The 14,046-nt window shown below is 41.4% G+C and overlaps 4 protein-coding genes across 4 annotated transcripts; 2 read left to right on the plus strand and 2 right to left on the minus strand.

Moving 5' to 3' along the window:
* The first annotated feature begins 447 nt into the window (after positions 1–447).
* On the plus strand, positions 448–5,597 carry CCT7 (chaperonin containing TCP1 subunit 7). The gene is made up of 5 exons (XM_020958141.2): positions 448–890; positions 1,066–1,326; positions 1,383–2,202; positions 2,268–2,591; positions 5,134–5,597. Exons 1-5 carry the CDS (start codon positions 888–890, stop codon positions 5,358–5,360), a joined length of 1,635 nt encoding a protein of 544 aa, XP_020813800.1. The 5' UTR covers positions 448–887; the 3' UTR covers positions 5,361–5,597.
* LOC110188415 (uncharacterized) lies at positions 2,908–4,969 on the minus strand. The gene is made up of 2 exons (XM_020958140.2): positions 4,542–4,969; positions 2,908–4,478 (listed from the first exon to the last, which is right to left on the minus strand). The coding sequence occupies exons 1-2, from the start codon at positions 4,849–4,851 to the stop codon at positions 2,953–2,955; spliced, it is 1,836 nt and encodes a 611-aa protein (XP_020813799.2). The 5' UTR covers positions 4,852–4,969; the 3' UTR covers positions 2,908–2,952.
* Positions 5,598–5,864: 267 nt separating the features above from the next.
* Positions 5,865–6,787, plus strand: hng2 (hinge2). The gene is made up of 2 exons (XM_020958342.2): positions 5,865–6,163; positions 6,218–6,787. The coding sequence occupies exons 1-2, from the start codon at positions 5,950–5,952 to the stop codon at positions 6,769–6,771; spliced, it is 768 nt and encodes a 255-aa protein (XP_020814001.2). The 5' UTR covers positions 5,865–5,949; the 3' UTR covers positions 6,772–6,787.
* A 1,371-nt stretch (positions 6,788–8,158) lies between these two features.
* Positions 8,159–12,463, minus strand: LOC110188507 (uncharacterized). The gene is made up of 2 exons (XM_020958241.2): positions 9,281–12,463; positions 8,159–9,218 (listed from the first exon to the last, which is right to left on the minus strand). The coding sequence occupies exons 1-2, from the start codon at positions 9,332–9,334 to the stop codon at positions 8,652–8,654; spliced, it is 621 nt and encodes a 206-aa protein (XP_020813900.2). The 5' UTR covers positions 9,335–12,463; the 3' UTR covers positions 8,159–8,651.
* Between the last annotated feature and the right edge of the window lie 1,583 nt (positions 12,464–14,046).

Raw genomic sequence — 14,046 nt, forward strand, 5'->3', positions numbered from 1 at the left:
TAAATTATTAGTGATAATTTTGCTCATTATTTTTCTATATTATTTGATTATCACAATACAAAATATTATGATTTTAGTAAACAATGGTTAAGTATCTTTAATATGCTTTCAAATTGTTTCTTTGTTTAAAAACACAAGTTCATTTTTTTTTAACTTTAAATTGTTCTAATGTAACTGCATCGTTATAATTTAGTATATTTTTTTAGTATAATTTAACGGAAGGCTCGAATTTGCGGTCTAACGATAGAAAATCGGGAGAATAATAAAAGTGTTAAACAAACTGGTAATTTGAATTCAATTGAAGTCCTAAATGATTAAATTTGAAAAGAAAATTTGTATATAAAATGTATTTTTGAAGCCCTGGCGGCTTATCGCTTTGGCCGCCTACCTATCGATACCCGAAAGGCAATCGTGAGAATTATGTTAATAGGATCAGGTCTGTTAATCAGTTCTACTTCCTACACAGAATAATATGTAGGTGAAGTATCTGTAAATTTGTAAAATGTTTTTATAGACGTGTAAAATTTTAAATAACAGCCGCGGGATTCACAGTGACCAGACACAAAATATCACAAAGACCAAATAAATAAATAAAAAACGACCAGCCCCCCGACAGCACCCGAGATAGAAGAGAGCGGATATTTCATACTACAGAATTTGACCCCCTGTATCTTAAACATGTAAAATTGATTATCAGACGTAAAATGTTAATAACAGCATCGGAATTTAGAGTGACCAAAGTAAATATATACAAAAATATGGGTACATTGGTATTTTGAATTATAAAAAAAAAAACGTGAACGAAAAAGCACCTGGCCGCTGTCTGCTAGTAATTTCATTGTTTTAAACTGTATTAACGTGGAAACGGTAAACTCCATCACACAAATATGGTAAGTGAGGCTGCAAATAAACCCGGGGGCGACCTGAGGTGTAAAAACAATAAATCCTTTGCGAGCGGCATGCGAATGTAAACATAACCTGCAAAGAAGCTTCTCGCAAGTCGCCTACATCTGATGACTAATTGGCGGCTTTTACTATATGTTTACCATATATCCACCTATCCAGCAACCGCAAATCGTGCTCCTGAAGGAAGGCACCGACACGTCGCAGGGCAAGCCCCAGCTGGTGTCGAACATCAATGCCTGCCAGTCAATTGTGGACGCGGTGCGGACCACCCTGGGTCCCCGCGGCATGGACAAGCTGATTGTGGACTCGCAGGGCAAGGCGACTATCTCCAATGACGGTGCCACCATCATGAAGTTGCTTGAGATCATTCACCCGGCGGCCAAGACCCTGGTGGACATTGCCAAGTCACAAGACGCTGAGGTAAGTTGCGGCGCCCAAGCACGTGACTTTGCTCAAGCTTATTTCTCCTCCACCAGGTAGGCGATGGCACGACCAGTGTGGTGCTCCTGGCTGGCGAATTCCTCAAGCAGGTGAAACCCTTCGTTGAGGAGGGCGTCCATCCCCGTGTGATCATCAAGGCTATCCGCAAGGCCTTGCAGCTTTGCATGGAGAAGATAAACGACATGGCTGTGCAGATTGTCGAGCAATCGAAGGAGGACCAGCGGGCTCTGTTGGAGAAGTGTGCGGCCACCGCCATGTCCTCCAAGCTGATTCACCAGCAGAAGGACTTTTTCTCTAAAATTGTCGTGGATGCCGTCCTTTCTCTGGACGAGCTCCTGCCCCTGAACATGATTGGCATCAAGAAGGTGACCGGTGGTTCCCTGGAAGAGTCCCAGCTGGTGTCGGGTGTGGCCTTCAAGAAGACCTTCTCGTATGCAGGTTTCGAAATGGCACCCAAGTCATACGACAACTGCAAGATTGCCTTGCTGAACATCGAATTGGAGCTGAAGGCGGAGCGCGACAATGCCGAGATTCGCGTGGACAATGTTAAGGAGTACCAAAAAGTGGTGGACGTCGAGTGGCAGATCCTCTACAACAAGCTGGCCAAGATCCACGAATCCGGCGCCAATGTTGTGCTCTCTAAGCTGCCCATCGGTGATGTCGCCACACAGTATTTCGCCGACCGTGATATTTTCTGTGCCGGCCGCGTTCCCGAGGAGGATCTCAAGCGCACAATGAAGGCCTGCGGCGGAGCAGTGATGACCACGGCCAATGACATCAACGCCAGCGTTCTGGGCCTGTGCAAGCACTTCGAGGAGCGCCAGGTGGGCGGCGAGCGATTCAACTTGTTCCAAGGTGAATTTATTTTTGTTCTTTTTAATCGAAGCAGATCTCAGACTTACTATAACTTTTTTTCACAGGCTGTCCCAATGCCAAGACTAGCACCCTGATCCTGCGCGGTGGTGCCGAACAGTTCCTGGAGGAGACAGAGCGTTCGCTTCACGACGCCATCATGATTGTGCGTCGCACCATTAAGCACGACTCTGTCGTTGCCGGAGGCGGTGCCATCGAAATGGAGCTGTCCAAGCTGTTGCGCGATTACTCGCGCACCATTGCCGGCAAGGAACAGTTGCTTATTGCTGCCATCGCCAAGGGTTTGGAGATCATTCCGCGCCAGCTGTGCGACAATGCCGGCTTCGATGCCACCAACATTCTCAACAAGCTCCGCCAGAAGCACGCTCAGGGTAAGTGTATGAAACCTAAATAAATATAATACGCAGTAGCGTTAGATTTTAGCTATTAGCTTAGAATTTTCAAGTCAGGCTTACAAAAGCAAAACACACCTGGAGATGCAATTACATTTCCTTATGCTTGTGGTTCGTTATTAGTTTTCTTTGTCGGGCTCCGAGCTTGGCATGCGATAGCCGACCCTGATTGACATGAACGTTTTTCTTAGATATATTATATGTTCAGTAAACTTTCCTTCAAGCAATCGCAATTTTTAATAATATAAAGTTGGGTATGCTTTTACCATACTTTTTAATGAAAACCACGCACCTGTACATTTAAAAATCAATTTTATTTAAAATTTACTTTAAAATTCGGTTATTTTTTGAGCTGCTCATGCCAGAGACGGAAGCAGGGCTCCCAGCACAGTCCCGGCTTGTCCGGGCAGGTTTTGCACATAAACTTGCTGAACTGCAGCATACCGCCCTTATGACAATAGCGACAGTTCTTTCGTGCTGGTTTCCCATTCTGCTGGATCTGAGCGGGCTCATGCTCAATCTCCTTTATCGCTTCATCTGCCACTTGTTTCTGCTTGCCCTTTTCGGGTTTCTCTACCAGTTGGGGACTGACCGGCAGCGGTTCCTTGGCGGCCTCTTCTTTAAGCAGTGACTTAATAATGGCCACACGGAATTCCGAATAGCTTTTGACGCGTCCACTGCGTGAGTTCTGTGCATTGGCTACGTATAGTAAATAGGCATTGTACACGAGGATGTTGAGGAGGAAGATGGCCAGTTTCTGGTTTGTGGGAAGGTCCTGGCAGCCGGGTTGATAGTGAATCAGGTGCTGACGACTCTCGCTGCTATGTCGTAGTTGCCAGTCCAACTCCTGGATCAGTTTGGGTCTGGCATTCGTCTTCTGCATGGACATCTCTTTGGCGTAGATGGCCAGGCAGTCGGAGCTGAAGAAGTACAAGGTCTTTTCCCGCCGACGCCACTTGGCCATCATCAGGCTGGAGGCATAGCTGGTGGCGATGCTATTGGGAGCCAACTGTTGGTGAACCAAAGCCTTACTATTTCCATATCTATTCCTGTCCAGTATGCCAGTACAGTATGTGCTCCTCTTGGTCAGCTCATAGGCCAGGCCGTAGCTGCCGTAGAACTTTGACGCATACACAGTCCGTCCGCCTTGGTGATTTTCCACAAGCTTTAAACCCAGCTTGGTTCGGTGTTCCACCAGCTGCCGGGAGTTGCGTACCCAGGCGGTTGAATCCTCACGTCGCACAATCTCGGGTAGGAGCTTCACTACCAGGCCATTCTGCTCGGTCAGCAAGTGTAGAACCAGGGCGTTGCAGCGGAACTTGTCGGGCAGATCTTTGTGGTAGCTAAATCTTCCCTTCCAAAGAATAATGGGATCATTGAGCACCAGGTGCTGGCCGCAAATGTGCTGGTCGGCCATGCGCTCGTTGATGAAATTCAGTAGAGGGAAATCATTCTTGTCCTTGGCCCTTCCCGCTTGAGGTTGGAGAACGTCAAAGTTTAGGGAATGCAACAATTGGCGATAACGATCCATGCTCATTTTCTCGCCGAAGCCGGCAAAACCATAGTACTTGTTGCTGCTCCAGTAATCTGCTAGGTGTTCCAGCTTCACGTCGCTTAAGAGGAGTGAGAGGCCTACAAAGGTTTCCATCTCCTCGACAGTGGTGGATAGAAATCCTCCTTTGAGGTTGCAACCTTTCGCCATCATGGCAAAGAACTTGGAGCGGTAGCCCAGCAGTTGGTTGAAGAAGTGCAGCGGACACTGGACGCCCTTCAGTGCCGTCTGAGGGGATGGCATGTGGAACTTGAACAGCAATCTGCTGCCCGCCTGCTGGGTGCTCCACTCCGGGTCATAGTCATCCGGTTCATCTACATTTTGGGGGGAAAGTTACATAAGCGAGGAAAGAGTTATGGGTGGGGGAACCACCTTACCCTGACAGAAGACATCGGCCGCGTGGTAATTCGTCTCTGAATAGCCATCCTCATCTGAGTCGCTCTCCTGCTGGTCCAACTCCGTGTGGGTGGTGGAATTGGTGACCACCCGCTGCTCGGCAGCCAGCTGGAGCTGCAATTCCGTAAGGTCCGGCTTGATGTCTGCCGTACTTAGGTCATAATCCGCCAGTGCCGGATAGCGATCCAAGGGCCCCGTCTTGATGTCGGCACGATCCCGCTTCACCGGCGAGCGGTGTTCGTCCAGGCGTGGCTTTAGCTGCTGCTTGCGCTTCCTCCCGGAGCTAGACATTGTATATCTCGCTTGGTTTGGAAAATTTAAACAAATAAAAGAAATTTTTGCAGCAACGCGTGTTTTTCAGCCTATGCTCTCGCTCTCTCTCGCTCCAAGAACGGTAGCTGTAGTGTGTGCTCTTTCGCACAGCAGCGATTTGTGTGTTGCGCGGGCTATAGGTAGAGTTGCCACCTAGTTTGGAATGTTAACTGTCTCAAGTCGTTGGGGGATTCAAAATCTTATTTCTGTGTATTCGTATATTGAAACAAAATCTAATTTTTTTCCGTTTATAAATTTCAGGAGGTCAGTGGTATGGCGTGGACATCACCAAGGAGGATATCTCGGACAATTACGAGCAGTGCGTGTGGGAGCCCTCCATTATCAAGATCAACGCGTTGACGGCGGCTGCCGAGGCTGCTTGCATGGTTCTGTCCGTGGACGAGACAATAAAGAGTCCCAAGGCCGGAGAGGCACCGATGGCCGGCGGCGGCATGGGCATGGGTCGCGGCATGGGCAGGCCCATGTAGAACAATAGAACTCATCCAGAAATCCAGAAAGCACTTCAGAACTAATCATCAAAACTCACATTTCTCTCTTAATTTAACACGTACACGTATTACTCGGTCATATTCTCGCATTTTCGAGTGGCGCTTTTCAGAACAACAACACCAGAAATAATACACTGACCTATCTGTATATGTTTAATAATAAACACAAAATTGGAAACTCATATTTTCATAACAAATCCAATGTGTTTCATAACAGTCCAATGCGTTTAAATGAGGCACGAACAAATTAATAGCTTTTAAAAAGAATGTTAAATATATAATATTTGACCAAAAAAAATGTGGTATTTGTACGCGGCTTGGGAAATAAATTAAAAAGTCAATATTTAAGTATTTTAAAGGTTTATTTAACAAAATATTGATATTTTTGGTCGAGATGATTAATTTAAAAATAATTACGATTGTCTTATAAATTAAATTTAACAGTGTGTTATTTATATCGATACCAGGTGGCAACGCTCTGACGAGTGCTGTTAGGCCGCTGGGTGCTGTAAGGCGCTAGTCTTAGTTGTTGTCCGTCGCAATATAATAAACAAAACAAAAAGTAAACATGGGAAACCACAAGGTTCTTCGATCGGCGGGCAATAACTTGCGTTACTCCATGTACGAGTTCATTGAGGCGGTGCACAATCGCTCAATAATATGGGAAAGGCGCCACCCGAACTTCCACAATAGGGAGCTGAGAGATCAAGCCTGGCAACAGATTGGCAAGGAATTGTGCAAGAATTTTGAGACATCTAGCGAGCCGGAAAAGCAGGAAATTGGTGAGTGATTCAATACATATTAATTTCTTCACTATATCTCTATCCTAATCTCAGTGAAAACACTGCTAAAGCGATGGAAAAACACGCGTGACAGCTACTTGCGGGTGCACCGGCTGCGTCAAACTGGCGAGGAGGTTGCCAGGGCCTCTTACATCTACGAAAAGGAACTCAGTTTCCTGCTGGATGTGAAAACCGAATCGGATGACGATGAGGAACCCCCCCTAAAGAGGGAAACCAAACATCCAGTCAAACGGAAACGCCTTCCGGCTGTCCAAAGAACTCCAAGGAAGCGAAGAGGTTCAGGCCACGAATCGGATTTGGAAACAGCTAACAGTGAACCATCCATTCAGGATCATCTGCATTTCGTTCTGGAAGATCTGAACTACACCAGGGAGGATCCAGCGCCAGTGGAAAAGGCTCCCGTCCCTCCGATTTCGAGAGATTCAAATTGTACAAATGCAACAAATTCTTCCTCATCTTTATCCGCCGATCCCGATCAAGCTTTCTTTGACAGCATTAAGCCGCATATGCAAAGAATGTGTCCCGACCGAAAGCTCGACTTTCAGATCGAGGTTCTCAAGATACTTCGTAATTTTAAGCCAAATTAAAGTAAGTTTTAAAATCTTTTTTTCTTTTTACTTGGCTTTTCCTTTACAGTGGCTTAACAGTGCAAGAAGAGCTGTTAACAAAGCAAGTTATCGTTATCAGCTATCGGATTTTATCATTATGCGCGGAATTTGAAAGACCGTAGCTATCCAGGTTTGTTGATTTCTTCAAAATTTCAATAATTGATGAAATATTTTTAATAAGAAATTAATTTGAATTGGGAAATTAATATTTCTTGTGCGAATCTTAGCACCAGCCTTTATTAAAATATGACAACATGACAAGCAATATGGCTCTCAATTGATGTATTTATAAAACCTATTAATGAACGCTTTAAAATTATTATGAGGCCCTAGATTTCATTACCATCATTATTATTTTGATTATTTTATTATACAAAATTACCCTATAGTAAGCCAATAAGAAATTTACTAGGATTTATATAAAATGTAAACATATAAAAAATTTGAATAGAATTTAAAAAGTCTTAGGTTTAGCCTCGAATTTATTTAAAATTAAATACAATAATTTTATATAAAAGTGATATATTACTATAATTTCTAGCAACAGAAGTATTCATTGTAGTTAATCCATAATATTACTTCTTCCACTTTCCCTTTCCCTACCACCGAGTAATCCCTTGGCTGTCCCGAATCGGGCCTCGATACATAGTATTTACCGCCTGCAGTGATATTTTGTTGGTGGAAACATAAACTGTCAAAAAGATACATAAGACATCGGTTCAAAGCGGCTCGACCAGTTTCGGTTGATAAAAAAAGAGCTTAAACCTGTATTCGTATTGCTTGTCTCTCTTATGCCAATCGAGTTTCCATTATGTATACAGATTTCTTCATGGTTTTTGCTCAACACAAAGGCAAAATTATGGTCGGTACGAGTGTATTTATAAGTCGTCGCCACTTCAGACGGCACCCCTAAAAAAGAAATCGGTGAAGACCGTTAAGGAAGCCGTAAGGGTAACTCACAGATTTTGGATTCGGTGTCGCCTTACATGAGCTCCACGCTGTCCGGAGTTCCCGGAGAACCTCAACAGGGGGTTCCAAACTGAACCCGCCCCCATACTCCACTCCACACAACAAATGGTACTCGTATCGCCTTAATGGCTGTATCCCCGACCACTTTCCCACTTAACTGCATATGGCTGGGACGGTTGGTGGTAGTGTTGCTGTTTCGGGTTTCAGGAATTTCGGGTCTGCGATCGGGACCCTACCCTACCCTCCTTCATGCGTGCTCACTCGCTCACCCATTAGCAACGGCGCTGGCAGATGTTACTTGGTATTAAATGCTCCCTTACATCCTCGATCCTGACTACCTGCATCTGCTCAATGGATGTGCCTAGCTGAGTGCACTCTAAAAAAAAGAGAGAATGAATTTCGAAAGTTGTAGGTTTTAATTTTACGTTGAAACTGTTTTAAAGCTAAAAATGCTTATAAAGTTCATCCGAATATCCATAAAATATTCCTTAAAATATATAAATTTTAGAATTTAAATTTAAATTAATTACAGAAAATTAAATACTTAAGTTTTTCTAAGTGCAAAAAGGCATTCCCAGCGTGTGTAACGTATTTTCCATCCATAGAGAACTCTGGATTCAAGGGAGATTTAGGTCAACCCCTGAGCTCAATGCCCCGCTCTCCTGCCTTCCCTATTAGGGTACCTGTAGCAATCCTGGGTATTACAGTGGAACCGAATAATAGACAGAAAGTCCCTTCGATGCCTTTTATTCCCTTCAAGGGCCGTTCTTCCCTGGTAGATGATGGTGCAGCGATTGCTTCGCCCGATGATTCTGGCCTTTGTCCTTTCCCTGCCTTTAAAATATATTCTTAACAAAGTATCTCTAAATCTATGTACATATACACCCGACTCAGGTGGAGTTATCCATGAGGACCACCTGCGTGCTTCTGTATCGTTGCCAGGCACTCTCCGCCCGCTCCAAGAGCTCCCCAAGCTCCTGTCGCTGCCTGAGAAGTTGGTACTTCTCTAGGGCTAACTTTAGCAGGACATACTCCAGGCTGCGGATTCCACCTGCGGCACTAGGTTCACTTAAGCTATCCACCAGAGTCACAAACTTCCTCAGCAGCTCCACCAGCTGGCCAAAGCTGGTCAGATGCTCCAGATTAGCGTCCACATCGTTGACATAGCGCAGACTCTGCTTAACTCTCCTGGCCAGATCGTTGCTCCTGCCCGCCAGAGGCGAGAGCTCCGCGTTAAGCTGCTGCACCGAACTCCTGGTATCGATCACCTTCTGCAGGGTGAGCGCATTGAACTGCTCCTGATCCGTCCACTGGCCAATGGGAGACTTCGTAGTTACTTCATTATCCACCATGGATACCTTATTATCTTCCACAATGATGGTCTTGTCAATGGTTTCAGTCGAATTGGCCGGCTGCTTTACATGGAAATCCAGCGAGAAGTGGAAGCGCACATTGCTCTGCAAGGATAACAGATGAGTTTGGCCAGAAATTTGGAAGAACTTCATCCTGAACGACGTACCTGGACATAAGCAAAGACTCCTAGAAAAATGCAAACACTCAAAGAGAACGACATGCTGCCGGGGAACTGGAAAATGTTTGACTGATTCCAAGCCGAGATCTGGTGATCACACCACTGAATCCAATCCACGATCGGATCCGAGGCTTATCTAACCGCGGGGTTATCACCACCGTGTACTCACTTGACCGATAACAGATCCATTCAATGAGTTTTCAGCCAATGGCCAGGGGATCTGGCGACGGGGGGAAGAATTTTCCACAGCCAGACAAAGCGTAAGTCACGTGGTCGCTGCGATTATGAAAAGTGTATACAGTGAATAATCGTAAAATATAAATTATTTCAAGGTCCTGAAAATAGGGGCAATTATTTAACATTTTAAACTGTATTCAGTTGAGTTGAGCATGCTGATCCAAATTATCTGAAATGAAGGTTACGATATATAAATGTATTTATGAGATTCAAGAATACTCTTATTTTCTCTTGGTATTTTAATTTTTTCTTCAGCTAAAAGGCCATTTGAATGAGTTTTGATATTTAAGTTATTCAATAATATGTTCACATCTTTAATTCTGTTTATAACAAAAACATATATATTATTTATTTTAATTATTAATATTATTAAACATGCTGAACTACAAAACAGATCTTCACACGTGGGCCCTTTCATATATTGTATTTGTTTTCTGTTAGCTCAGTAAAATCTATTTATATTTATTAACTTGTGTCTAATTAATAACAAACTAACAATAGTAATTTTCCTACGACTTTACTTTGTATGATAGAATCTTTCTATTAGAATGATAATATTAAATGAAAGGTGGTAAACACGTGGAAGGGCCTAATACAAAAGAGCGAACCATAAAGATACATATTTATACTAAATGCTAGAAATATATACAAAATTTTTCCCAGAACAATATGTAAAGAAAATATTCGAAATAAAATTCCACGTGGAAGAGTGTAGCTAGCAATTACACTAAACATACATGTTCCTTTAAAAATACACATTCCGCATAGCTTGTGGTAAAAAATAACTCTCCCCGTTTATTATTTATTAAATTACTTTAGATTGTCCCATTCCCACATCGGTTCCCACGTGCATGCGACTGTAAAGTTAACAAATTTGATATAAAAGTTTCGCCTGGGTTGAGGGGGAGAACCAGCATAACCCGCATGGTTATTTTGAATCCGTGAATCATCCACCTTTTTATTGTTTTGTTATTTCACAAAGCCATTTCCGTTACGAATTTCATCGAAATTTTTTGGGCTCGCCCAAGGGTTAACATCTGCTTTTATGTATTGCTCCGCTTATCAAGTACTTTGAGGTAACAACAACCATTCATATCGCTATTTTCTGTTTACGCGTGCAATAATAATTATAATGTACACAGAGCCACTATAGCGATAAGGTGCGAATGCTATCGCCGTCTATATATACTTGTACTATATATTTAGTCACATATATACACATGTTTGTTTGTGCAAAAGTATGCCTTAATTTAGAAAATTGTATCAAAGCAAAGCGGGGCAGTTCATGGAAGCCACGCCGATAGGGGCAGGCTAAAGAAAAGCATAAAACAAATATGCGAATCAATAGTAGAAATTGCGCAGCAAAATGAAATTATTCCATAGCCTGAAAAAAAATAACAAGAAAACAAAAAAGAAGAAGAAAATAAAATAAAATAACCGTTGACACAACACAACAAAATACACTCACATGACGATTGCCTATCCCATACACATATCCAAAATATGTGCGTGCACGGAAGAAAAATATGTATCTTAAGGATGAGCTATTGGGTTTGAGTATATTTAATCAGGAAATTTTTAAAGTAATTTTAACCCTTATAAGCTAGGCAACTTTGTATTTGTTTTTAGTGATCAGTAAATCTTCATCAATTATGAATTTAGTAAAGAAATTTATATTAATCATTAGGTTTCTTACCAATTCAATGTAATATTACACATCCCACAAGCCAAACCTTTTCAGATTCATATTTTTCTATGTGTACTCAACTTATTTTTATATTTTTCATATTATTTTTTGTATTTTTTTTTAGCATTTGCGTACTTTGCACGCATATGCACAGTGGGGTGTACAAAAATATAAAAAAAAATAATAATAAAACGGGGAGGAGAGTGAAGAGTGGGGAATGGAGAATGGAGGGAGATAGGAGGCCAAGGGGTCGTCGTCGTCGTCAGAGACCAACGCACAAAACTTGTAAATATGAACGGCATCCGTCGTCTCTCTCAAACGAGTATCTCTGTGCCACTCCGCGCACTCGGGATGTGTGTGAGTGAGCGCGTGTGTATCTTACAGATACCAATTGCGTAGATACATCTACCAGGCCCAGTTCGAGACCAGTGGACGCACACTTTTTGCTTTTGCCTCGTCTCACTTTTGATACCCCTTACTTATAACCTGTCTAAGAGAAGAGAGTATGATGGGTTTTTGGGTGAAGATGGAAACAAGATAAGCTAAGAAAGCCGATAAAAAACCTTTTCCAAAAGGGGATACCTTTAAATGATTATTGTACTTATTTTCTATGAATCCCGTAAATCATTGCAGGGTACTTAAATTTTTATTTAGAAGTCTGTTTTACCCAAAAAAATATTGTGATCTTTAGATAGAAAACTCAGTATTTTTGATACTAGAGTAAAGTCAATGAATATAATTCTTGCAAAATTAAGCATAACTAGTATATATTCTCAGAACCTTTGTTATTTTTTCAACATTCAGATTCATACCTAGAACCGAACAAAACACCTCTGAATCTGTTTACTTGAAATACAAAACACAAACTTCTCCGATAATAAGATCTAAACGTGTTGTATTCATGGTAGGGTATTGAATTGATATCGTGGAAATATGAAATTGAGATCAGAGCCTTGGATCATTTGTTTAACATGAAATAGTTGAATGAATTCACTCCAGCGAGTGTTAAATGAAGGGTACATATATAGTTTTCTATAAAGTCACGTTTCTCATGATTTATAGTTGTTGTTTTTTTTAGTAAGCTTTAGATTTTTGTTTTTCAACGTTTTCTTGTTTTTTTTTCTTTCTGTTTTGTTTTATTTTTTCAAAAACAACAATGGAAACTCGCAACCGCAAATCTAAACGAACGTGAGAGCGAGAGGCCAAGATATATAGAGCCCCCATACCGCGGGGACCCCGTAAAATCCACTATCGTCGTCGCCATTTATCGTTTGCAATTAGCTCGAGCTGCGAGCGTTATAAAAATAAAAGAGTAGCAGCAGAAAGCGAAATAAAAACAAAATTGTTTACGCTTTTGATTTGCCTCAAGTTTGAGTGTGTTGAAAATACGTTCATATATATATGTACATATATATTTGAATTTATATATATGTATCTGTCTGTCTGTCTGTCGGGGGTGGCCAGAAATCGTTAAAAACGTAACGTGGAAAAATTAAAGACTGCGGGCCTCAGCATTAAATGAAATCAACGGCAGGGGGGAAAAGGCTTTCAATGCACAAATATGGACAACCCATACAGTTATTCTCTTGTATTCTTTTTGTCTCCGTTTCTGACCGATCGAAGATAGGTTTTATGCATATAGCATTACATATATAGTAATGTACTTATATATGTACGTTCATATGTACTCTCAAGAGGTAGCCAAGCGGTAAACAACGACACCGAATTCAAAACCGAAGCCCATTGCCAACTTTGTATGTTGTCGGTAAATCCAGTTTTCTTTTGCGACATCGTTTATAAAGAAATCCCAAAGAGTCGAGGTAAAAACAGAAAAAACAACATCAAATAAAGAGAATACAGAGAAAACAAAAGGTTTTGATCAGTGTATGATCAATCAAAGTATTGGATTTGTTTCAAACTAGAAGAGATATTATTCCAACTTTTCTTGGAAGGAAAATAAATAGAACAATATAATTTGTTTATATCAAACATTAAAATTCTGAAAAACTTTATAATTTCAAACTTGTTACTTTGATTACTTTGTTAATTCAATTTTCTCTGCGTGTAACGGGAGGTGCGAGGTGAGGTGATTCGAGGCACGTTCACCATTTGCCCGTCGTTTGGAGTCTCTTCTGTGTTTCGTTGTTCGAGCAACCTCTAGAGAAATCCACCTAGATAATACTAGTTTACTCTGCCCAGTGAGTCATATTCGCGTTTTGCCCACTTACCTCTGAACTAAACTGATCCAGACCGCTCTCTCTCAGTGTGTTTCGGCAAAGTCCTTCTTCTGCGGGATTCGATCCAGCATCTTTTGGGGGGATCCCCTTTCAAATACAATCGAAACTTCTCTAGCTCAGCTTTATCTCAAATTCAAAGTTTCTCAATAGCCAAGACTTATTTTCACAAAATATGTATTAAAGCCTATCTTTGTTGCAAGTTTGGGGTTTCATTGTTAGTCACAATGACTATTTACTTCATAGGTTTGTGAATCAACAGTGAAAACCTTACTGGTTTCAATAAATTAAATCAAATAAGTTTAAACCTATATTTATCGAACGTCTATGAGTAAAAATCAGAAAAGTCTGGATCGAATTAAATAATTATGAATGTTGTTGATCGTTAAAAATATCACAGTTTCGAAAGGCTTAGAGCTACCAACACAAAGTGTTTGCCTTGGCATATTTATAACTTATAAAATATTTATATTTACAAATAAAAACCCCAAGTAAACAAAAAAAATAACAACCTTGAATTTTAAAAATTCTTTCAACCACAAAACTAAATTTAGATTGTTAATTAAAAATTCTTTTCTATCTTAAGCATGCCCTGT

This window comes from Drosophila serrata, unplaced genomic scaffold (assembly GCF_035046125.1).
Source record: "Drosophila serrata isolate PLE 108 unplaced genomic scaffold, ASM3504612v1 contig_241, whole genome shotgun sequence".
In the NCBI taxonomy this organism is placed as follows: Eukaryota; Metazoa; Arthropoda; class Insecta; order Diptera; family Drosophilidae; genus Drosophila; species Drosophila serrata.